Source organism: Tenrec ecaudatus, chromosome 10 (assembly GCF_050624435.1).
Source record: "Tenrec ecaudatus isolate mTenEca1 chromosome 10, mTenEca1.hap1, whole genome shotgun sequence".
NCBI lineage: Eukaryota > Metazoa > Chordata > Mammalia > Afrosoricida > Tenrecidae > Tenrec > Tenrec ecaudatus.
This window is the reverse complement of record NC_134539.1, coordinates 86,508,745-86,533,833: the sequence shown is the minus strand read 5'-3', so window position 1 is coordinate 86,533,833 and position 25,089 is coordinate 86,508,745. Positions and strand designations below refer to the sequence as shown.

Below are 25,089 nucleotides of genomic sequence, written 5' to 3'. Positions count from 1 at the left end.
ACTCAACTTTAAGTCCACATGGAAGAAGCGCACCAGCTTGTGTGATCCAAAGATGACAATTACAAAATTTGAATATGACGCAGGGAAAAGTATCAGAGCTAAAACTGTGAGCACCTAATTGTGGAGGGCTATGGGGGATGGAGGGAGCCCCAAACCCACCTGCTGAGTACCTGGTCAGACTGAGCCACTGGCAGATCCGCTCTCTGCCAGGCAGAGACCCTTGTCATCCTGATTACGCCGGATGGAACTGGATATTTGGCCAGTTGGCCTCCCTATAGACTTGACCCTTTAGAAATTGTTCTGGGTGCAAGTATCCTGTACTGGGTCCATGGAAGAAATTTCTTCCTTGGCTTTTTGAATGTTGATGGTTTTTTTTCCTTTTTACACATTATTTGTATTTTGGGCTTTGTGCCATTATGACTTTGTCCTTACCACCTTAGTCTGATTTTGTTTTGTATTGTTTTCTGTTGGATCATGAGGAGTGGATGCATAATGGTAATAACTGATGCAAAGGGTTATAGGAAATACAGATGGGTGAGGCATGGGTGATAGGGAGGGAAAGGGATTTGGGGAGTAAATCATGAAATCAGGAGGGGGGCATCAAAACGGACTGTGACTGCATAACTCATAGGCACTGTGACATGGTGGGTGGGGGGGGAAATGCCCAAGAATTGATGTGGCGATGATCGCACAATTCTCCTTGATATGATTGAACTTTTGAATTGCAGGGTATGTGAACTACGTACCAATGAAACCGTTGGGGGAAAATAAGTGAAGCCATAAGGCATCAGTTATTTCTATATAAGAAATGTCGAAAGGGATAGGAAAAAGCAACTGAGGTATGAGTAGGTCCATATACGTATAACTCAAAGATGACAAAGACTTAATGTGTGTGGTAGTTGCATAATCTGGTGTCATTTTGGGACTTGAGTGGATTAAGAGTGAAGGGGTGGAGTCTATAGTCTGTCAGTCGGGTCATAGACAGTGAGGCCTCTGTGTGGGCTTGGCCTCCTCCTGAGGATTCTGGGAAACTCCGGTATTGCATCCTTGGAGGTGGGACAGACTCTCTCTCTGCTCACTTCCTGCAAGACATTCCAAAGGAGAAGCCACATGGACCTACCCTGATGCAGGGTTGGGTGCTGGAGAAGCCACGTGGATACCCCTGCCAGTGCTGAGATGCTTTTACTGCCACTGGATCCAAACACTTTCTACCCACTGGCCTGTGATCATCCTGCATTCGGCATCATTGCATGTGTTTTGTGAGTTTGAAGAGGACTTTATAGATCGGTATTGGGCATATGGACTAATATTGGACTTATGGGCTTGGACTAGACTGGGTTGGGATACTTTCTTAATATACAATTACCCTTTATATAAAACTCTCTCTTATACACATATGAGTTTCTATGGATTTGTTTCACGAGTCTACCCAGACTAATACAGCCTGCTCACCATTACAGCCACCACTCTGTCAGCATTATCATCATCATTGATATTTTTATGCCCAGAGTATCTGAGGTGCCCATGTCTGGGTTGAAGTGGTCAGAGATGCTTTAATGGACAAGGTGATCCTTGCAGCGGGGACGGAGAGGGAGCAAGTGGGGCCAGGAAAGGAGATCCTCAGGATGAGACGAGTCTTAGAAACATACTGTGGGCAGAGGCAGGCAAACGCCTCTTTCCGCTCCCTCTGACAGCGAGGATACCAGCAGCTGCCACGGGGGACATGGGAGACGCTCAAGAGAGTATCGGTTAAGAGGGACAGTGCACCATGGTTTATTATGTTTTGAATGTTCGCTGTCTTCTAAAAATGAAATGTGAAGCCCTGCACACATCTCTTCCTGGACAAATACTCTTGAATGCGGGACATAAAATGACGCCGTCGTTTCTCAGGCTAGGACCTGCTGTCACGACACTGCATCTGCTTGAGAAATGACACTGCTGCCATTGGTGGCCTGTGGCTGTGAGGCCAATTTTGTGCTAATAAAAAGGTCACTTCCTTTCATCCCTGTTTTTTGAAATTTAAGAACTTAAGTTAACCATCCTCTTCCGTAATGAGCGACTCAGCTGCGTCGGTGAGGGTTGGTAAGAGTTTATGGATGTTGCCACGGCTTCTTAGCAGCCTAGTATCCTCTCGGGGACCAGGTTTGTACCTTATTCATTCCTGAATCTCTTCCAGCACCGACACAGTTTTTGGCATAAACTAAGCACGCAGTAAATCGTGGTTGAATTGCCGTTACGAAGCCTGCGAGGCTGGCCGCTTCTGCACCTGTGGGAATCATTTGCAAGTGAGCTAGGTTTTTGTGTGTGCGATGTGTAACACCTGTAATATTGTTCGTAGGTCCAGCCTTCTGACTGGGGGAGCTCAGCGCCCAGCGCCCAGCCCGTGGCTCCTTGAGGAGTCGGAGGAGACTCGAGGCTTAGGTTTCAACGAAATCCGGCAACAGCAGCAGAGAATTATCCAAGGTACTGATACTCTGTGGAATGTGGCTTCAGAAACCCCGCCAGAGTTTGCCTCCAACCGTGAATATTCCTCATCCCCATGGAAAATTGGAGTGAAAGCTGTTGGTCTTGCAAAGCCCTTGATGTTTTTGTGCCCCAGTATACGTGGGGCTGAGACAGCTGCCCTTCGGCCTTGAGGGAGCTTGCTGACTTTCTCACTGGGAGAGTGAGCACATGGGAGAGTGGGGTGGAATCGGATCTGCCCAGGGGACTCCGGTGGATGTGCCCCTCCTGTCTCTCCACCACTAAGAATGGTTCTCTGAGCACAAGACTCCATCCTTTTTTCTTATATTAAAATAAATCAATTTGGCTTTTTCCTTTAAGTCCATTAAACCTACTGGCATTTGCCTTGTCCCCATTGCTGCATGTGTGCAATTCCTTGCCTTCACTTAGGTTCATCACATGCTGGTGCAGCCGGCACCACTCCCTGCTTCCAGCCTCGCTGAGTGGCACCTCTAATAGGAACTCGGCGCGTCCTGTGCAGTCACTTGCCGTTTTCTCCTCCGCCCGTCCCCTGGTAGCCTCCAACCTATCTGCCTGCTCGCGAGATGTGTCAGCGAGACCATGTGCTTTTTGCTCGTTTGCACCTGCCTTGTTTCCCTCGGTATGTCTTCCGGTGCGTCCATGCCATCGCATGGATCAAGACTTCATTGCTCTCTGGGACTGGACAATGGTGCAGTGATGGCGTTTGCCTCCTCTGGATCTGCCACAGCTTGTCCTGTTGCACAGTGAGCACTGGGGTGCAAGTAGCTACCCGTGTCCCTGCGTTCAGATCCTTCACGTGCAGTGTTTAACATTTGGGAGAACCGCCCAACTGCTTTTCCCAGTAGCCGCATCGATTTGCAATCCCACTACCCACGGATGAGGGTCTCAGTTTCCCCACATTCGTTGTCTCTGTTTTCTGATCACAGCCATCCTCGTGGATGGAAGGTCTGGTGGCTTAGTGGTTGCTAACTGCGAGGACAGCAGTTTGAAGCCATCAGCTCCGCCTCGGGAGAAAGGCAGATCTGTCTCCTTCCTGTAGCGTGTCAGTCTCAGAAACGTCCAGGCGCAGTTCTGCCGTGCCCTGTAGGTCGCCATGAGTCAGCATTGACGCAGTGGCAGCGAGGTGTTGGTTTGTTGGGGTGGGATGAAGTAGCACCTCGATGTGGTATTGATTGACTTTTCCCTAATGACATATGGCATGGAACATTTTCATGTACTTGCTGGTCATTTGCATAGTTTTTATAAGCCTGCCAATTAGTTTTTTAAAAAATTTCCCCCTACCTTGTAGGTTTCAGAAACAAGGCCTGGTTTTTATATAAAGCTCAGACAGGATGGAGCTATGGACAAAGAAAAGCTTGCCTCATTCCTTCTGCAATCTCCAACCATCGGGGTGACCATATGTAGTCCCCTGGCTGCGTTTCTGTGTGCAGTCACTAACACATGCGTCTGTACGAATGGGGCCGTGATTACATATTATTTTACAGCTTATTTTTGGACGCAGTGTGTGTCGTGGACATTTTTGATGCCGGTATGTTTAAATACTCAGACTGCTTGGTGGCGCTGGCTACTATCCTGGCAGTGCGTCAGCACTCTCAACCATTGCCAGCCACCTCACCCGCCAGAGGGCCGTCTGCTGAGCTTCCCTGCCTCTCCTTGCCTCCTCATCTTGTGTCTGGGTAATTGATGGTTTAAAGGAGCGCAGTTTTCACTCCTAGTTTATCTGTAGCCCTGATGGCACAGTTGTTAAAGCAGTTGGCTGCGAACCAAAAGGTCGACGGTTCTGAAGTCCGTGGTGAATTAAGAGCCATTGGGTCGGTCCTGTGGCGACAGAGTGAGACACTGCCCGGTCCTGCACCAGCCTCACAATCCTTAATGTTGTGTTTGAGCTCCGTGCTGTGGCCACTCTGTCAACCCCTCTCAGTGACAGTTTGCCTTTCTTCTTGCTTTCTGCGGATTCTCTACATTGCCAAGCACGATTTCCTTCTCTAGGGACTGGTCTTTCCTGATAACATGTCCAAAGTATATGAGATAAAGTGTCGTCCTCTCACTTCTAGTTGTACTTCGTTCAAGACAGACTTGGTTTTTTTCTTCTGGCATTTCATAGCACTTTCAATGTTCTTGGTCAACAGCATACTTTAAATGTAGCAACTCTTTGCTGCATCTTCTCATACTTGGTCCGACTTTCACATGCATCTGAGCCAACTGAACATACTGTGATTTGCCTCAAGCGCCCCTAATCCTTACAGTGACCTCTCCGCTCGTGGACACTTTCAAAGGCCTTGTGCAGCAGATTTGTTCACTGCAAGCTGTCATATGATTTCTCGACTGTTGCTTTTATGAGGGCTGCTTGTGGATCCAAGTAAAATGAAACTCTTGACCATTTCTGTCTTTTCTTTATTTATTGTGATGTTGTGTTTTGGTTCTGTTGTGAGGATTTTTGCTTTCTTCATATTGACTGGTGTAGGTCCATACTGAAGGGTGTAGGCTCCGATCTTCGTTGGTTAGGTGCCACGGACTCAGTTCTGAGCCATAGCAAACCTCTGCACAGCAGAATGAAGCACTGCCCGGCCCTGCACCGTCCTCACAATTGCTCCTGTGCCGGAGCTCGTTGCTGCAGCCACTGTGCCGATCCAACTTGTCGGGGGTCTTCTTTTTTCCATTGCGCCTCAACTTTGCCGAGCAGGATGTCCTTCTGCAGGGACTCGTCTCCTGATAACATGTCCTAAGCATGTAAGACGAAGGCTCACCATCCTTCTTTGTCAGCTCCACACTTCACACACATCGATCCTTCTTTGGTTTTCCTTGTTCAGTGTCCAACTTTCACGTGCATAGGAGGCAACTGGAACACCAAGGCTTGGGTCAGGCACATCTTAGTCCTCATGATCTTTGTTAGCAAGTACCCTATCCTTCTTACTTTCAACAGGAAAGTCCTGTTGTCTGCATCTTGCAGGTTGCGAAGGCGCCTTCCTCCCATCCCGAGTTCGTCCTCGTCTGGTTCAGCTGCCTGCATAATTGCTTAGCATTCAGATTGAGTAAGTTGGTAAAGGAGATATGCCCAAAGCTCACTATTCCTGTTGGAAAGGCTGTTTCTTGGTCGGTCTGCAGGTTTGTCACGAGCACAGTTAAGTGGTCTCGAATTCCTACCCTCTGCAGTGCTTCCATAGCTTCCTTCGTGCGGTCCGCACAGTGGGATACCTTTACACTCAGCACAAGTGCTTTACGTTCTCGTGGTGTTTTCTCTCAGCCAAGATCCTTGTGATGTCAGCAGTGATGTCCCTGGCCCCACACCCTCCTTTGAAGCTGGCTTGAATGTTCGGTAGCTTCCAGTGAAAGTATTGCTGTAAGTGTTTTTGACCTATCTTTAGCAAAATTGTACTTGCCTGTGGTCTTTTTGCTATTGTGTGACATTTTCCGTATTCTCTTGGATCACCTTCTTTGGAAGGGGCACAAATAAGGATCTCGTCCAGTTGGTTGGTCAGGTAGCCGCCTTCCAGATATTTTGATGGAAACTAGTGAGTGCTTGTAGTGCTGTGTCAGCTTGTTGGGACATTTCACTTTGTAGTCTGTCGATTCCTGGATTATTGTTTTCCGCTAATGCCTTCAATGCAGCTTGGACTTCTTTTTTCTACTGCTGGTTCTTGACCATATGATATGGTCTCATCACAGACAGCCAGTGTGCTTCAAGATAGATCTCAGAGCGGTGTTCTTTTTGAAGAGGAACGTGACACCATGCCTTTTGAATTTGTCCATCCTGGCAGAGTAAACCATAGGATTGTCAGATTCAGAATGGCCTAGTACCAGTCCATTTTAGATCACTAATGCCTAGGATATCAATCTTCATTTGATTTCACAATACAATGTTACTATTTTGGCTTTAGGCAATCTTTTATCTTTTAAAGACATTTACATGTTAAAAGCCAAATTCTTTTGCAAGTAACCACAAAATTATCATTTTTGGGTGCTTTCTATTCCTCTGTGTAGATGTTGTTTTCCATTTATCATTTTACTTCTGCTTGATGGACATTTTTAATGTGCCCCGTAGAACAGGTCTGTTGATAATGAATTCTTTTACCTTTTATAGGCCAGACAGACTTTCTTTTACATGTTTTCCCCTTTTAGTACATTTAGAAGAATTTATTTTGCTGATGATGTGGAGAATATACACAGAAAAACAGATACCGATTCAATGGTTTCTCTGTGTACAATTCAGTGACATTGATTATATTCGACACGTTGATTGACCTTTGCCCTCTCCTTCTCTGAGCCATCCCTCATGAACACAGACTCCGTGCTCGCTAAGGGTCCTGTCAAGTCTTCTGAGTTGTTGTTCTCAATTTGATCCCATATGGATACTTCTTAATATAGCATCATATTCAACACAGACTTCATTACTAGCTGCTGTTGGTCAGCTTTAAGATAACTTAAGGAGATATTTTTGGTTTAAAAATTTAATTTTCTTTCAGAGCAGTAGTGTTAGTGGTTCATCCACCCTGCATGGCTCTTAGAAAGTCTAGAGTCATTGAGAATTTGAAATTCGGAGGAATCCCTTTTGATCTAGATTATTCTCTGGAATTTTTGTTCGAAAGGTTCAGTAAGGGCTGCCAGGCCCCACTCAGCCTGGTGGCAGCTAGCCACACATCTCACATTCTGCCCCTACCCCTGACTCTTCTTCTTGCTTTAGGTGAATACGCACCAATTAGTGTGCCTTGTGTGACTTCTTGCCAGCTTTTCAGACCGCAGACCCTACACAATGAAGTAGGAGGTAGAGTAGACCACTGAGCACATCATTGAGTCAATCCATGAGGATGTTTCAGATCACTAGAACTTCAGACCGCCAAACCACAGAACCTACCTAATCTGACGTGTTGGGTGTACAAAAGTAGTCTTAACTTCTTACTTTTTTGTCGTAAATAGGTCTGTCATACAACTTTTGCAGGTTTACCCTTTTCCTGCCACATAGCTTATTAATAATTGCGAGAATCACTATGTAATTCTGCCTCAATCCGTGCATTTTCCTAATCTCATATACAGCAACTCCATCAGTAATAGCCCCTCTTTGTCCCTGGTAACCAGCACTTGGGATTCTATAGCTTTGTCCATATTTGTCTTACAGAAGTGAGGGCATGTCATTGTCCCTGTGTGATTAACTCGCTTCACTCAGCCTCTGTCCTCGAGCTCTGTCCATGTTCAATCATGATTTCCTTTCTTTCTGGCCGAGTAGTATGCTGTTGTACATAGGGGTCACATTTTGTGACTTCCTCCACTCACTGATGGGCATTTAGATTCTTCCACCTTTGGCAACAACTTCACCGCAGTGAACAGTGCCGTTCGTATGTCTGCTCTTTTACCGCTTTCGTGACCCTTGGGCGCATTCCTACCAGTGGGGCTGCTGTGTCTCGGGGCAGCTCTGCTTTGAGTCTCGTGCAGAGTCGCAGCCCTGTTTTCTACAACGGCTGTTCTATTGTAAGCATCCCAACCGGCAGTGGACACAGGGCCCAATATACCCACATCTCCGTCAGCCTCTAGGAGCCCTGGGCGCAATCAGTGGTGGTTTACACGTTGGGTTGCTAGCTGCAAGATCCGCTGTTCGAAACCACCTGCTCCCCTGCGGCAGAACGATGAGTCTTTCTCCTTCCAGAAGAGTAACAGCCTCACAAGTCCACAGGGCAGCTCTTCTAGGCATTACAGGGTTGTTAGGGCTTGGAGTCGACTTGATGGCTTTGAGTGTGGTTTGGTATGCCAATATGTGATTTTCCCCTCTTTTAAAATTGTAACCATTCTGGTTGGAGTTAAGTGGGATCGCACTGTGACTTTGATGTGCATCTCTCTGACGGCAGTTGATGTGGAACATCTTTTCATGCCTGCGCACGTCAGGGGCTCCAATTATATATGTATATCAGGGCACTTGAAAATTTCTGATAGCTTATTCTGTCTCTTAAAAAAAAGTGTTTTTTTTTTATTTCCTGTCTTTCATTTTGGGTAGTTTCTATTGCTTTGCCTTCAGGTGCACTAATCTTCTGCAATTTCCACCTGCCGTCAAATCTTTTCCGTCATTGTCTTCTCAGACATTGTATTTTCCATTTCTTGAATTTCACTTTGAGTCTTCTAAAAGCATCTTCTGCTGCCTTTCTGCTTGGCATCGCCTCACCCTCGGGCTGCTTGGACACACGGAGTAGAGTGAGAGTGACCGCTTGGCTGTTCTTCGCTACTAAAGTTCTCATCTGTTTCATGTCTGGGTTAGTTTCAATGGATTCATTTGTCTGTCATTTGAATTCCATTGTTCTATATCCTGGCGTGCACTGTTCACTGTCGGGTATTTTTGCGTTCCTAGAGAGCGTGTCGAGATCTCTTGCTGAGTCATTTGGGTCTTAGCCTGGAAGGCTGATCAGAGCAGCATTACATGTGGTGCAGGTCCGTGGGCCCAATCCGGCCTCACCACCTGCTTGTGTATGGTCTGTAAACTACGAGTGACTTTAACCTTTTTAAAACGCTTGAAAAGTGATCAAAAGAAGAATATTTTGTGACTTGGAAAAACTGCATGAAGGTCAAAATTTAGAGCCCATAAATAAAATGTTGTGGGACTATGGACACTCTTATTTATTTACAGACTGGCTCTGGCCTCTTTCCTGCCACAATGGCTGAGTCAAGTGGTCATCTTAGAGACTGTATCACTGTCAAAGCCTAAAATATTTACTCTCTGGCTCTTTACAGTAAACAGTTGCTGACCCCAATGTAGGGGTCATTTACCTTATAAACAGAGCCCAAACCAATCTGAGCACTCTTCCTTGCTGCTTTGTGAATTCCGAGCGACCTGGTTGGTGGGAATGAGAACTCTGCGAGCTCAGAAAAATCATTTCCTCCAACCCTTTGGTGGCTTCTTTCCCCCGCTGAAGTCGTTTACTTGAGTGGCCAGGTCAGCACTCCCTAGACTCAAAGTGGCCTCTCTGGTACGCTGTCATACAGACTCCAGTCACGTTGGCCAGTTAGGGCTCTTCTGGCCTCAGGGTGACTGCTGAGCTCCACCTGGGCTCCTTTTCCCTTTGGATCCGTTCAGACTTACTGAGTCAGGTTGCTGGAGAAATGAAGGAGGTTCCTTGGAGAAATTGTGAAATAGCAGCCCCCCTGTAGTCACTAGGTCTCTGTTTATGAGGCTCTTCATAACTTACCCCATCTAGGGTTTTAGAGAGCCCTGGTGGCAGAGTGGATCACAAAGGCTGCTGCTAACCACAAGGCCAGTAGTTCAGCGTCACCAGTTACTCCATGGGGAAATGACAGGGCTGTCTGCTCCCTTAAAGATTTACAGCCTCAGAACCCCAAATGGTCAGTGCTCCTCTGTCCTACAGGGTCCCTATGAGTCAGGATCAACGAAATGATGGTGCTGGTGGTGGTGGTGGTGTCTGCTGGAGTTTTTTTTTTGGGGGGGGGGTGGTGGTGATTGGTGGTGAACACATATTATTTACTTTTTAAAAATGCATGACAATTTATAAATTTTCTCCAGACTCTAATTAGTATTCAGATTTTCTTTTTTTCTTATCATTTTTTAAAGTGCTATTTTATTGGGTTTAGTGAAAGTTTGCGTGGCAGATCAGCTTCCTCTGTGACCATTTTTGTGCACATTGTGACACACTGTAGGGCACTGTCTCTGCAGAATGCCAGCATTCTCACTTTCTTCCATTCTGTTTGTTCCCTTCCCGTCGTTCTCGGCTCTTCCCCTCCCTTGCCTCTCAGCTTTTCTTCCCGGTCAATGTTGACAGTTTGGTTTGGTCTCGTGTAGCTCATTGTTTGTGGGAGCACATTATTCACAGGCGATACTGTTTCTTCTATAAACCACCTTTTTATTCCAGCTGAAAGTGGCTTGCCAAACTGGCTCCAACACAGTTTGAAGGGTATATTAGGGCTGTAGTCTCAGGGGTTCTTCTAGTCTCTGTTGGTCCAGTAGGTCTGGCTTTTTTTAATAAGTAATTTAAGTTTTGTTTTAACTTTTTTGTCATTCTGTCCAAACCCTTCGGTTGCATACCTGGTCAGAATGGTTGTTGGTGGTAGTTGGGCACCATCTAGCTCTTTTTTTAAAAAACATTTTATTAGGGGCTCATACAACTCTGATCACAATCCATACATACATCAATTGTGTAAAGCACATCTGTACATTCTTTGCCCTCATCATTTTCAAAGCATTTGCTCTCCACTTAAGCCCTTTGCATCAAGTCCTCTTTTTCCCCCTCCCTCCCCGCTCCCCCCCCTCATAAGCCCTTGATAATTTATAAATTATTATTTTGTCATATCTTGCCCTGTCTGATGTTTCCCTTCACCCCTTTTCTGTTGTCTGTTCCCCAGGGAGGAGGTCACATGTAGATCCTTGTAATTGTTTCCCTCTTTCCAACTCACTCATCCTCTATCCTCCCAGTATCGCCCCTCACACCCCTGGTCCTGAAGGTATCATCCGCCCTGGATTCCCTGTGCCTCCAGCTCCTATCTACACCAGTGTACAACCTCTGCTCTATCCAGACTTGCAAGGTAGAATTCGGATCATGATAGTTGGGGGGGAGGAAGCATTTAGGAACTGGAGGAAAGCTGTATTCTTCATCGGTGCTACATCGCACCCTGATTGACTCATCTCCTCCCCTAGACCCCTCTTTGAGGGGATCTCCAGTGGCTGACAAATGGGCTTTGGGTCTCCACTCTGCACTTCCCCCTTCATTCACTATGGTAAGATTTTTTTTTTTGATGATGCCTTATACCTGATCCCTTCGACACCTCATGATCGCATAGGCTGGTGTGCTTCTTCCATGTGGGCTTTGTTGCTTCTGAGCTAGATGGCTGCTTGTTTATCTTCAAGCCTTTAAGACCCCAGATGCTATCTCTTTTGATAGCCGGGCACCATCAGCTTTCTTCATCACATTTGCTTGTTCACCCGCTTTGGCTTTAGCGGTTGTGTCGGGAGGGTGAGCATCATAGAATGCCAATTTATTAGAAAAAATTATTCATGCATTGAGGGAGTGCTTGAGTAGAGGCCCAAGGTCCTTCTGCCACCTTAATACTAAACCTATAAATATAGACACATAGATTTATTTCCCCATCCATATATATTTGCATATGTACATGTCTTTGTCTAGACCTCTATAAATGCCCTTTGCCTCGTAGCTCTTTCCTCTATTTCCCTTGACTTTCCTCCTGTCCCACTATCATGCTCTGTCCCCACCTGAGTTTCAGCTATGCCCAGTAGGGGGACTGCTGGGTCGTATGGTAACTCGATTTCCATCTGTTTTAGATATCGCCAGATTGATTTTCATAGTGGTCGTACATACCTACAGCTCCACCAGCAGTGGATGAGAGTTCCTGTCTCCCCACAGCCCCTCCAACACTTGTTGCTTTCTGATTTTTTGAATTGGGCTACCTTTGAGGGTGTTAGGTGGTACCTCATTGTTGTTTTAATTTGCATTTCTCTTATGGCTAAAGATCGGGAACATTTTCTCATATGTTTGTTGGCCATTTGGATTTCTGCCCGTGTGAAACTTCTGTTCAAGTCCCTTGCCCATCTCTCAAGTAGGCAACTAGATTTTTTCTTTTTGGAGGCTAGCAGAGTATTGTAGATTTTAGTAATAAGGCCTTTGTCTGATGTGTCATTGCTAAAGATGTTTTCCCAGTCCATGGACTCTCTTATTACTCTCTTGGTGAATTCTTTTGATATACACAGCTGTTTTATCTTCAGTATATCCCATTTGTCAATTTGTGCCTCCTCTGTGTATGTGTCCTTCTCTATTTCTGATAGCCTGTGAATTCCCTGTGCCAAAGTTCTCAAGTTGGTCCCAATTCCCTCATTGCATTATCTAGTTCTTCTGGTCTCTTGTTAGAAGAGGTTGAGGTTTGTGTTGAGGGTTATTAGTCCTGAGGACTAGGTTCTTGAGCCTTTGTGTTCTCTTCTATTCCACACCGGTAGAGACCAGCACTTATTTATGTCTTAGAGGGACACTTGCAAGTATTTAAGACCCCAGATGTTCGCTACCTACTCAAAGGAAGATGTAGGATATTGTTTTCATGACTGTTATACTAATTGACTAAATGTCCCCCAAGACTATTATCTCAGTTCTTTTATCCCAATAAACAAATCCTGTGAGCTGTTGCGATGTGTCTACAAAGCTTCTTCATCTTATCATACTTATATAAATGTTCTTCCTAGCAAAAGGAGACAGCTATACAGTAGCTCTAGATTTCTGTATTCTTAGGACTGTAAATGTTTTCGTGTAGAATTGGGCTTGGAAAACGTGGCTAGCCTGGCTCCATTTTGTATTGGGCACTCTTAGTAGCTAATCTTTGCACCCTTGAAACCACAACCTCACGGACAACTTTCTTTGAACAGACGCTTATCTTTCATTTTAAAAAAAATCATTTTATTGGGGACTCATCAACTCTTATCACAATCCATCCATCCATTGCGTCAAGCACATTTGTACATTCTTTGCCATCATCATTTTGCAAACATTTGCTTTCTACTTGAGCCCTTGGTATCAACTCCTCATTTTTCCCACTCCCCACCACCCTCTCTCACGAACCCTTGATAATTTATAAATTATTATTATCTTTTCATGTTGTATACTAACTGATGTCTCCCTTTACCCACTTTTTCGTTGTCCATTCCCCAGGAGGGGGTTATATGTAGATCACTGTGTTATATGTAGACCACCTGCCCCTTCCCCTCCTGGTATGGCAACTCTCATTATTGGTCCTGAGGGGTTTCTCTGTCCTGGATTCCCTGTGTTTTCAGCTCAGACTCTTATCTTATAGCTGTTATCCACACCAGAAGGATTCCTTTCCTAAAATATTTAAACAAACAAAATGAAACAAAAACACTAGTTCTTAAAATTTTCCCTAAGAGTCTTTTCAAAGTAGTAATTATTTATCTACTGACCGAATCTTTCCCTCATTTCTTAGCTGTTGTCAAGTTGCTCTAGACTTATGGTAACCCTGTGCACCATGGGATTGGATCTTTGTGATCCATATGGTTTTCATTGCCTGATTGTCAGTAGTAGAACACCAGGACATTTTTTCTGAGTCTCTCTTAGTCTGGAAGCTCCTTATGCAGACTCTTTTGAAAATAGTCTAGTCTTCTTTTGTTTTTTTCAGATAATTAATTAGACATTACCATTTAATAGGTTCTCAGAATTAAAGCACAGCAAACGTATACTTGAATCAAAAACTTGATGAAATAGAATTTATTTTTTCCTTGGGTACATGGAAGTGGTTCAACCTCATTTTATGTTCTTCCTGGCATGGCTAAGAAATGTTACTTGCTCTTATTTATCCCATGGTCTACACTGGAACATGTCTAAGATGACTTCTCTCCTTGTAGGAGGCCACTTTCAGTCTGGAGGGACCTGGGCTACCAGAACGATTATTAACAAAACATACACAGCATTTTCATTATCTGGTCCTTCTGTGGCTTTTAATTATGGAATGGTAATTTGGGATAGCACTTAACATGGTAGAGGCAGTGCCAGGAACTCATAGCCCAATATCAACCCTCTTTCTGTTTTTTAAAGGATACTTGGTCACATAGTGGTTATGCATTGGGCTGCTAACAGCAAATTTACTGATTTGAAACCACCAGCCAGTTCCACAGGAGAAAGACAAGGCTTTCTGCTCCTATAAAGAATAACAGTAAAAAAAAATTACAGTCTTGGAAACCCAGAGGGGGCAGTTCTACCCTGCCCTATAGGGTCACTATGAGCTCAAACTGACTTGGTGGCAGTGAGTTTGGTTTTGTAGGAGAAAGAGGGACTCTGGGTAGTTGAGTCAGATAACAAGTCAAATTTCCTAGAGGAGAGTAAAATCTAGGTATTTTTCATTTATAATCTATGTCTCTACTCCATCAAGCCCATGCTTGCTGAAAGTGAGGAAGACTTGAAGCACTTGCTGATGAAGATCATAGATTGTTGCCTTCAGTATAGATTATGTTCAAAGTAACAAACACCAAAATCCTCACAACTGGCCCGCTAGGTAACATCATGACACATGGAGAAAGATTGAAGTTGTCAAGGATTCCATCTTGCTTGGATCTACAATCAGTGCTTATGGAAGCAGGAGTCAGGACAGCAAATAATGCATTGCATTGGGTAAATTTGCTGCACTTTTTTAGAGTTAAAAAGCATGGCCTCTTTAGAGTGTTAAAAGCAAGGATGTTACTTTGAGGACTAAGGTACACCTGACCCAAGCCATAGTATTTTCAATATTCAACTGAAAGTTAGACACTGCATAAAGAAGGCCGAAGAAGAATCGATGCATGGAATTGTAGTCCTGGCAAAGAATATCGAAAGACCCATGGACTTCCAAAAGGACAAATAAATCTGTCTTGGAAGAAGTACGGCCAGTCTACTCCTTAGAAGCGAGGCTGGTGAGACTTTGTCTTGCCTACTTTTGGCGTCTTGTCAGGAGAGACTGGGCCCTGGAGCAGGACATCACGATTGGCAAAGTAGAAGGGCAGTGAAAAAAGGAAGGCCTTCAATGAGATGGATTGACACAGTGGGCTCAGGCATGGGCACAATTCTAAGGATGGCACAGGGCCGGGCAGCGTCATTCTGTTGTGCACACGGTCGCTACAGGTCGGAGCCGACTCCATGGCATCTAACAGAGACATCAAGCAACTGTAGGACATTAATGACTCTTCCTAGCTGGAAACCCCACAAGAATCTCCGACACTTGACCCATCTATATAGATTATTCTTTGGATGCATTTGGAATTTTCCTCTAACATTTGCCATCTTTTAGTAGCACCAGGTTGAAGATAGATTTATCTTGGAGGCCATCCAAGAGGCTGTTACTCAAGACCCCAAAGAACCTCATTATAAAGTGATTTTGCTATAAAGCGACCCTCTAGAATGACCCCTCGAGACAGTAGACTATGTAGTTTTAAAAGTACAGAGTGTCAAAAAATGTCCCCAGGGGGCCCTTACCTCTCACACTATTAGTTTAAATAAATTCCAGATGAATTAACGAGTTATGGGTAGTGGTTTAATTCCATAAAAAAGATGAGGAAAAAATAGAAGTAAGCATTAATGTGATCTGGGGTAAGAAGACTTGCGGGATTGCTTTTTTATAGATAGGTGTATTGTTTTTAAACTTTTTAATTACAATTTGAATCCAACTTTACCGGGCAAATTAGTTTTCCCTTCAGAACCTCACACACATTTTGCTGTGGGCCACTGATTACAGTCCTCCCAGTTGAATGGCCCGCTTCCCGTGCTTCCTACGCGCCCCCTTCTTTCCTGCCTTCTGAGCTTTCTCCTTGAGCACACGGTTCCCTTTTGATGCCATGGTTGACTGTCCGAGGCATACGCACCTCCCGGCCGTTGTTCACCTTGTTATAACACAACCAAACAGAACCCAAACTCACTGCCGTCAAGTGAATTCCGATTCACAGCTACGAGTTCTTTTCGGCGCATCTTCTCTTGGTGCTTCCTGCGTCAGTATAGAATCTTTCAAAGTTGCAATTCAAGGCTTGAATTTTTTCCCCTTTCAGATATGCTGATCATGTTCTTCCTTTTTGTTTTTATAATTCAAGGCCCTTGCACATTTCGTTATAATGTTTGGCTTTGTCTCCTCGAGCTGTCCTTTGACATTTTCTGTTCCTTGATTTTATCCTTTCTTCCATTTGCTTTTGCTACTCTACGATTAAGAGCAAGTTTCCGAGTCTCTTCTGACATCCATTTCTATCCTCTTTTTCTTCCTTGTCTTTTTAATGATGTTTTGCTTTTCTTCGGGATTGATGGTCTCGGTGTCCTCCCACAGCTTATTAGGTCTCTGTCATTAGAGCTCCGTGGGTTAAATCTGATCTTGAGATAGTCTCAGAATTCAGATGTAAGGTTATATTTTGGCTCCTGAGAAATTGTTTTCGCTTTCTTCAGCTTCCACCGGAACTTACGTAGGAGCAATTGATGGTCTTTCCCACAGTCGGCCCCTGGTCTGGCTGTAGCTGCTCGTATTGAGCTGCTCCATTGCGTCTTCTCACAGACATGGTCACTTGATTTCTGTGTGTGCCCTCTGGGGAAGTCCATGTGTGTAGTCGCCTTTTGTGTGGTTGATAAAAGATGTTTGCGACCACCACTTGCCTGTCGCTTTGTCATACTGTGGTGGGGTGTGTGTTGCTGTGATGCTGGAAGCTAGGTCGCTGGTGCTTCAAATGGCAGCAGGGTCAGCCACAGTGAGCAGGTTTCAGCTTCCAGACTAAGAACAGACACTGAAGAAGGACTTGGCTCCCCACTTCAGAGGAAGAAGCCGCTGAAAACCTGAAGCACAGCTTTGAAGCATTCTCACATACAGAAAGTGTAATATCAAAACATGTTAATTATGTTAATGATTAGAGTGAGGAGAGGTGGATTAGTAAGAAGTAAAACCAGTAAGGGTTCTGATTCATGCCTACCCCACATGTTTCAGAGCAGAACTGTGCTCGGCCGAGTTTTCCAGGGCTCATTCTTTGGGGGAAGTAGATTACCAGACCTTTCTTCTGAAGCACCTGTAGGTTAACTTGATCATACATCTCCCCCCACCCTCTGACCTTTCAGTTAATCAGACAAGCACATTAACTGTCTGCATCACTCAGGGACTCGCTTGTAAGCCCCCTTTGACAAACTCTGGGGCTGAGGCAGCATGCTCAAGGAAGCACCCTGCACCCACAAGACTGGATCCAGACCTTGTTTCAAGGTCACGTCCATGATGCCCGGATACAGAGAACTTGTCACCCTGCTACTCTGCCCTTGTCAGAGCTTGCTAGGAATCTGTTGGGCTTCTAACCTCAAGCTCAGCAGTTTGAAATCACTAGCTGCTCGAAGAGAGAACGGTGAGACTTTCTTCTCCCGTAAATAGTTAGTCTCAGAACTGCATAGGGGCATTTTTCCATGCCCTGTCGGGTCACCATGAGGCAGAATTGACTCAGTGGCAGTAAGTTTGGTTTGGGGTTTTTGAGGCCCCCAGGGAAAGCTGTTCATGGAAAGGTGTGTCTCACTGGAGACAATCTGCCACAAACTGACCAAGGACATGGCATGTCAGCAGGTGTCGAGTTGGAGAGGCTGCTGGGCCCTGGGTGCTCTTAGCTGCTGTACATTGCAGAAGCTGACATTGAACGCCAAATGCCATAGGAGCCTGGCAGAGACCGGGCAGCAACCAAGAAGCCAACACCCTTTCTCACCTGCAGTGTCTCCCCAGCGACCTCTAGTGACAAAGCTGGCCTAGGAAAAATATTTAAGGTTCCAGACCCATTTTCGCTGAGCAGTCAAAAAGGTGGAACTTGGAGGAGAGAGGCAGGAGATTGATAAGTGGCACTGCAATGTCTTGGGGAATTTGCTTGTATAATATCACTACATATCATCTGAATGTGCTGGTACCATGAGGTTTTAGAAATATAAATGGGTAGATAAAAGATAGGCACAAGTTGCTCTCTAGAAAGGTGTATGAACTGACCCTCCCAAGTCTAGTTCTTCACACTTTACTTAACCCCAGGTGTTATCATTCTTATTAATCCTCACAAATGTGGTAAGAAAAAAATAACCCATTGTTTTCATTTGTACTGAAAAAAAGTAGTAGTAAAGTCATAAGACTTATTTTTCTCGTTATTTTCTTGTAAGTGTTCTGTCTCCTTTGCCCATTTAGAAACTGGGACAGTAAGTCTTTTTATATTGATTTGTACATGCTCTTTACATATTATATACCAGAAAAACATTTAACCGAATGTGATATTATTGTGTTTTTAATATTGAAAAACTAAAATAATCAGGAAACCATTTTAGTATTATTTTAGTAAGGGTGAGGTATTTAATTTTTCTTTGTCGTATTCCAGTATTTTACCTGATGTAATGACTTTATCTGAATGACTTACAAACCCAAACCAAACTCAATGCTATTGGGTCGGTTCTGACCCGTAGCAACCCTGTAGGACAAAGTAGACCCTCTCCCCGCCCCCCCCCCCCCCCCGTGGGTTCTGAGGGTAACTTTGCGGGAGGAGAAAGCCTCAGTGCGGTTAGCAGCCCAGTGCCACCAGGCTTCTTTGACTGCCTGCAGTGTTAGGCTGAACGCACATGGGACTGTGATACATACATGCCTGCGTATCTTTCTGCTTTTGAAATGTCCTTCCTTGGTTTTCAGCGAGGTGATTATTGTCTTTGTCTTTCAGAGCAGGATGCAGGCCTTGATGCCCTTTCCTCCATCCTGAGTCGCCAAAAACAAATGGGACAGGAAATTGGGGATGAATTGGACGAACAAAACGGTAAGGACAAGTCCGAGTTTAACCAAACATGCCGCTTAGTACATGTATGTCTATTAAAAGCCTCAACTGTCCGTCACTGTAATATTGTGAGTCGTGGAAAGTGGTTTAACATCGAGGGCTTATGGTCGTCTGGTGCACTTGAGGGTGCTTTGTGACAGACTGCGATTGTTGTGATGGTGGTACAGGAAGAAAATCTGCCCCAAAGTGCCGCTTCTCCGTAGCTGCTTGGAAAAGGCCTTTGCCTGGAGCTTGCCTTTCGCACGGTGCTCGCTGGCGTTGCTCAGGGCATGGGTCTTGCCGAGGCGGTGTGGGTCTCACCCCACCACTATACCCATGGCTCTCACTCTTCGTGCATCAGTACCAGGCGGGGGTGTTTGAAGAGTTTGTTCAGTGATGGGTGCAGAGAGGTTACACTGTAAATGTGAGCAGGGTTAGGCCAGGGAGACGGTCTGAAAGGCCCTTGTGTCTGAGAGGTGTGGCACGAGAGACGAGAGCCTGGGTGTGAGTTGCAGTGGTGGGAACAGAAGGGAAAGAGCAGATGCAAGAGTGCATTTGCTGTTACGAATAACGTCTGATAAATGGAAGGGGCAACTGGCTTGTGAGTTGGACCGTAGGTTCAGTTTGGGGCTGTGAGAGATCCAGGTGGAATCATCCCATAGGCAGTTGGAGCGACGCTACCAGGGCTCAGAGTGGACAGGGTCAACGGGCATTTTCACCTGGAGGCGATGTGGGAAACCCTGAGAGTCGTTGAGTTTTATGAAGCTAGCATTTATTGAAAGCCCTGCTTGTGTACTCGGAAGCACCTCCTGTGAGTCATTGTATTTCTTTTTTGTTTGTTTGAAAATAATAGAATAATTTTGTGTAAACTCAAGACTTCTTAAATATAATGAAGTATAACTGGGATAAAAAATGAGCTATACCAAGGGCTCAAGTAGAAAGAAGATGTTTTGAAACTAATGATGGAAACATATGTGCAAATGTGCTCGACACAGTGGATGGATGGATGGATTGTGATAAGAGCTGTAAGAGCCCCAATAAAATGTCTAAAAGAAAAAAGAATGAAGTACAACTTCAAGAAGTCAAGTAAAAGTAATATTGTTAGAAATGTCAACCAAATCATCATATTTCACCTGTATGGCGACATCCTGGTAGTCATGTTATCCATTTGTGAGAGACAAACGAAGCTCAGAGACTTGTCCTGTGTCTCTGAGGCACAGTCAAAGAAGATTCACGTTCAGGTCTTCTGATTCTCATTAGCTGTTACTTTTCTTTTGGGGGGCGGGGCACGTATGTTAGCTTCATCTCTAAGGAAGGCAGAGTCTCCAAAATAAAGCCAAACTGTACCGCCATTCCAGACTCATGGCACCCCAAAGGGCCGGGGAGAACTGCCCCTGGGAGTGTCCCAGGATGTAGTTCTTTTTTTAAAGGGGCTGAAACTCTTTATGGGAGTAGAAAGCCCCGTCCTTCCAGGAAGACAGAGAGAGAGAGAGAGAGAGAGAAGTCAAAGGTTCTGAGACTGGAGCTTTTGATGATCGTCCTCCTGGCTCAGAGAGCAGCACTCACAAACATGTCACCACTGCCTGTGTCCATGGCAGTTGAAGTTCTGGGGATGGCTGTGTACTCGCCTTTCAAGGGAGACCACGTTTGTGGAAACTGTTCACAAGGGGCACAGGCAGGAGGGCAGCGTGCTGATTTCTGAGGTGCTGTTGGGAATGTGAAGCAGGGAGGCCTGAGCGAGTCTGACTTGCTGTGCCCATTTTCTAGGGCTGGGGAGTTCTGAGTCTCGTCTCTGACAGGGGGCCGGCTTACCGCATTTCTGTCCTTTGTTGAGTAGGCAAAGTTTGCGTTTTTCTTTTCTGGTGAGTGTCTGCCTTCCATCAGTTCCAGCTTTTGCAGGCTTGACTGTAATATATTGCACATTAAGTATATATTGCATATGATTATTTATAATTATGCTCATTGCCATTGACTAGGTTTTGACTCACAGTGACTCTAGGTTTGTAAGGCTATAATTTTTACAGGAATAGGACGTCTTCTCTTTCTCTCATGTGGGTGGCTGGTGGTTTTGAACTGCTGGCTTGTGGTTAGCAGCCCAGTGCATAACCCACTACACTACTAGAGTTCCTATATATAATTATATTGTCATTTAATTCACTTAGTTTTGGGTCAGTTTCTTCCTTGAAAGACAGTATTGGCAAAACAATAAGCTCTATAAAAATCTGTTTAATTCTTGGTATGTAATTATTCTTTATGCCAAGGAAGCTTGGCCTAGGCAGTTTGGAAAGAACTTGTCTATAGCCATACCACCCTGAGCACGCCCAGTCTCGTCTCATCTCAGAAGCTCAACAGGGTCAGGCCTGGGTAGTACTTGGATGGGAGATTGGAAAGAACTTCAGCCACTGCCCTCGTGAAGCTTCCCCACCCTGTGATGTGTTTAGATTGTCCTTGGTGCGGTTATCTTAGAATCTCACTGCCATTCAGTTGATTCTGACTCAGTCTCCCAATAGGGCAGCGAACTGCTGCTGTGCATTTCCCAGGCTCTTAATCTTCACGGGAGCAGAGAGCCTCCTCTTTCTCCTGAGCAGCAGATAGAGGTCTTGAACTGCAGTATTGCGGTTAGCAGCCCAATTTACAATCTGCTTGGCTACCAGGGCTTCATATAGATGATGATTTACGGGGTTGACTTACTGATTTCCCCAAACAAATCACCCTGTGTTATTCCAGGAGAGGAAGCGCCACCATCAAAAAAAAAACAACAAAAACCAAAAAACCCACCCACACCCACACCCCCCTGCCATCTATTCTGACACCTAGAGACCTGATAGGACAGCATCAGACTGCCCGTGAGTGTTGTCAGACTGTAAATCTTCATGGACACATACTGCCACCGCTTTCTCCCTCAAGGCAGCTGGTGGATTTGAGACCTTTCAGTTTGCAGCTGAGCACTTTAGCCACCGCGCCACCCGGCCTCCTTGGGATGATCACTAGCTGGCCCCGATCATGTCTTTCCTCTCGTGCAGTGGTTAGCACACGTTGCTGCATATTAGAATCCCCCGGGGAGCTTTTAACCCCTCCAAAGCCCAGGCAGGCCACACCTGTGTTAGCTTTCTGTGGCTGCTCTAACAAGTCACCATACATTTCGTGGTTTAAGATAACACAAATTTATTATTTTATAGTTCTGTGGGTCAAAAGCCGGCCACGGACCTCATGGGTCTAAAATCAAGATGTCGGCAGGACTGCCTTCCTGCCTGGGGACTCTGGGGGAGAATACATTTCCTTACTTTTCCATCTTCCCGAGGCCACCCACAACCCTTGGCTCCTGTCACTCAGACAATGGTGAAGCCTTTTTTCAGTCTCTTTCCTCCATCTTTAGAGCCAGCAGTGAGCGGAGTCTGTTGTCACAGCTTCTCACTCCGGCCTCTGCTTCCCTCTTCTGCGTTCAAGAGCCTCTGGGATTGCCTGGGTGCGCACCCTGCGCAACCCCCGGCCCCCCGCCACCCCCGATCACCCAGGTTTTACTCTCCTTAAAAGTCCACTGACTAGCAACCTTCATGGCAACGAGAAAGTTAATTCCCTTTTGCTGTCTAGCCTAACATATTCTCTAGTTCTGGGTGACACTGTCCGGCAAGCATTGGACTGCTAACTCCAAGGTCAGCGGTTCAAACCCACTAGCCATTCTTGGGGAGAAAGATGAAGCAATCTGCCCCCATAAAGGTGTATTGTCTCAGAATCCCTGTCTGGGGTCGCTGTGGGTCGGAATCATCTCAGGGTCAGAGGGCTTGGCTTTAGGGGGATTAGGATGTGAACATTGTCGTTTGCTGTTGGCCAGTCACCTTCAGCTATGTGAACCCCATGTGCAACAGAATCAATTGCTGTCTGCTCCTGTGCCATCTCATGATTGGTTGTGATTCATAGGGTCTCTATAGACTGATTTCCAGTAGATCACCGGATCTTTCTTGCTAGTCCATCGCAGTTCAGAAATTCCCCTGAAACCTGTTTAGCATCGTAGTGCCTTCCCGTGGTGTGGATGAGGTGCATCAATCCCAGGTCTCCCACGTGGAATGTAAAGGTGGGTAATGCACTGTCGCAGTCACTGGGAGAGAGATGAGGCTGTCTACTCCTATGAAGAGTGATCGGAGTCTCGGAAGCCCCCTGGGGCAATTCTACCCTGTCCCATCAGGTCACTACGGGATGGCGGTGAGCTTGGCTTAGGTGTGGTCCTAGTCAGAGGGTGTGTCTTCTAATCACCTGTTTCACCTCTGCCCGTGCACGCCCCCCTCCCGCCTCCCCATTCCTCATCTCCATTTCAGACTCGATGGAGGCCACGGGTGCAGATGTGACGTCATTTCTCACGGGTTGTCCAAGTAAGCTGTGCGTCCCCTGCGGTGGCCGCCCAGAGAGATCGGGTTACGATGGTGGTTTGCAAATGTCACATTTGCTCCTCAGAAATAGGGCAGTGTCAGCCGTTTTCTTTCAAAACAACCAAGAGACTCTCTGAGGATTAAAAAAAAAGGATCTGCCTACCGAGACCATGTTTGTTGTTGTGAGGTGTCATCTGGTCGGTTCTGACTCACCGCGACCCCGTGCACCACCGAACGCCATGCCGCCCGCTCCTGCGCCAGCCTCCGCCGGTTCTCACGTTGGAGCCCAGTGTGGCGGCCGCTCTGCCCAGCCTTCCTGTCAAAGGTCTTCCGCTTCTCACTGCCCCTCCACTTCACCAAGCATTTACAAAGCTTTTATTCATTTCGTTAAAGTCCATAAAGGCCATTCTGTTTGTCTGTAGGTGTTCAGAGCGTGCTTTACTTAGAGCCAGTGTGTCATCAAGGGGTCCCGGCGACCTGGTGAGTTCCAGGTTGGTCAGCAATGTGACCCCCCCAGGTCAGTCCCCGGGACAAAGATGTGGCATCCGAGACCCGCGGGGCAGCTCTGCCCGTCTCCCAGGGTAAGAGCGAGTCAGACCGGTCTTGGTGGACACAGTTGCGTTGAAGGGTGCAATGAGACGTTAGTAACTCTGGGGGAGGGAGGGCGCTACTTTGTTGTAATGGTCACAGTGGTGGAACCCTGGTGACTCCGCGGCTTAAGCACGGGCTGCAAACTACACAGCCGGCACTCAAAATGACCAGCCCCTCGGCAAGTCACGCCTCTTGGTCATTACTATCTCCTCAGCTTTTTGTTTTTGTTTTTAAATTAAATAGTTTTATTGGGAGCTCTTACATCTCTTATCACAATCCATACATCCATCCATTGTGTCAAGCACATTTGTACATTTGTTGCCATCATCATTTTCAAAGCATTTTCTTTTACTTGAGCCCTTGATAGCAGCTCATTTTCCCCCTCCCTCCCCCACCTGGCCTCCCTCATGAACCCTTGATAAATTATAGATTATTGTCATACCTTACATTGTTTTCTGTCACTCTTCATCCACTTTTCTGTTGTTCATCTCCCTGGGAGGGGATTATATGTCGATCCTTGTGATCAATTCCCCTTTTCTCCCCCTACCTTCCCCTTATCCTCCTGGAATCTCTACTCTCCTTGTTGGCCCTGAGGGGTTTAATCTATCCTGGATTCCCTGTGCTTCCAGGTCTTATCTGTATCAGTGTACATGCTCTGGTCTAGCTGGATTTGTAAAGTAGAATTGGGGTCATGATAGTGGGTGAGGAGGAAGCATTAAAGAACTAGAGGAAAGTTGTGTGTTTCATTGGTGTTAATATTGCATCCTGACTGGCTCATCACTTCCTTGTGACCCTTCTGTAAGGGGATGTCCAATTGTCTACAGATGCGCTTTGGGTCTCCACTCCATCTCCCCACCCCCACCCCCACTCACATTGGAGTGATTTTGTTCTGGATCTCCTCAGTGTTTAGCTTGCGTGGCAGGTAGTTGGTGCTTGCTGCATACTTGCTCAACTGGTGAGCAAAGCTCCGAGATGGATGTTTGTTAGACAGCATGGTCATCACAGCTCACCGAGGTCAACTAGGAAGTGCTTCCTACGGATTTGCAGTACGGAAATTAGACAAATTTGCTGTGCATCTAGGAACAAGATGACCGCTTATGTGGACACTGTGCAAGCTGGCGGGCATGTGGACATCTCATATGAAGGGAGTCAGTCTGTAGAGTCCTCTTTCTGACTCTCAGTGCTTCGTCTCCGCACTCCGCCTCTGCCCCAGTTCACTGAGGCTTTGTTCTCGTGCTCGCCGGAAGCAGCGAGATAGAGGAATGGTGGTGACAGGTGGGCACACTAGCCAGGGAGGCAGGGCTCAGTGGCTCCTGTGGACAGCATCCATGCCGAGATGGAAAAGACCAGAAAACACAGAGCCAGAAGACATCACAGGCATCCCTCGGAGCTGTTGTGCGT

General features: G+C 46.0%; 1 protein-coding gene across 3 annotated transcripts in view; it reads left to right on the top strand.

Annotated features, from left to right (window-relative positions):
• STX8 (syntaxin 8) overlaps positions 1-25,089 on the top strand; it is a 293,197-nt gene that overhangs the window by 58,581 nt on the left and 209,527 nt on the right. For all 3 annotated transcript variants that reach the window (XM_075560921.1, XM_075560923.1, XM_075560922.1), the window contains exons 5-6: positions 2,339-2,463; positions 18,644-18,736. In XM_075560921.1, coding sequence (XP_075417036.1) covers positions 2,339-2,463; positions 18,644-18,736 — 218 coding nt within the window. The remainder of the gene's footprint in view (positions 1-2,338; positions 2,464-18,643; positions 18,737-25,089) is intronic.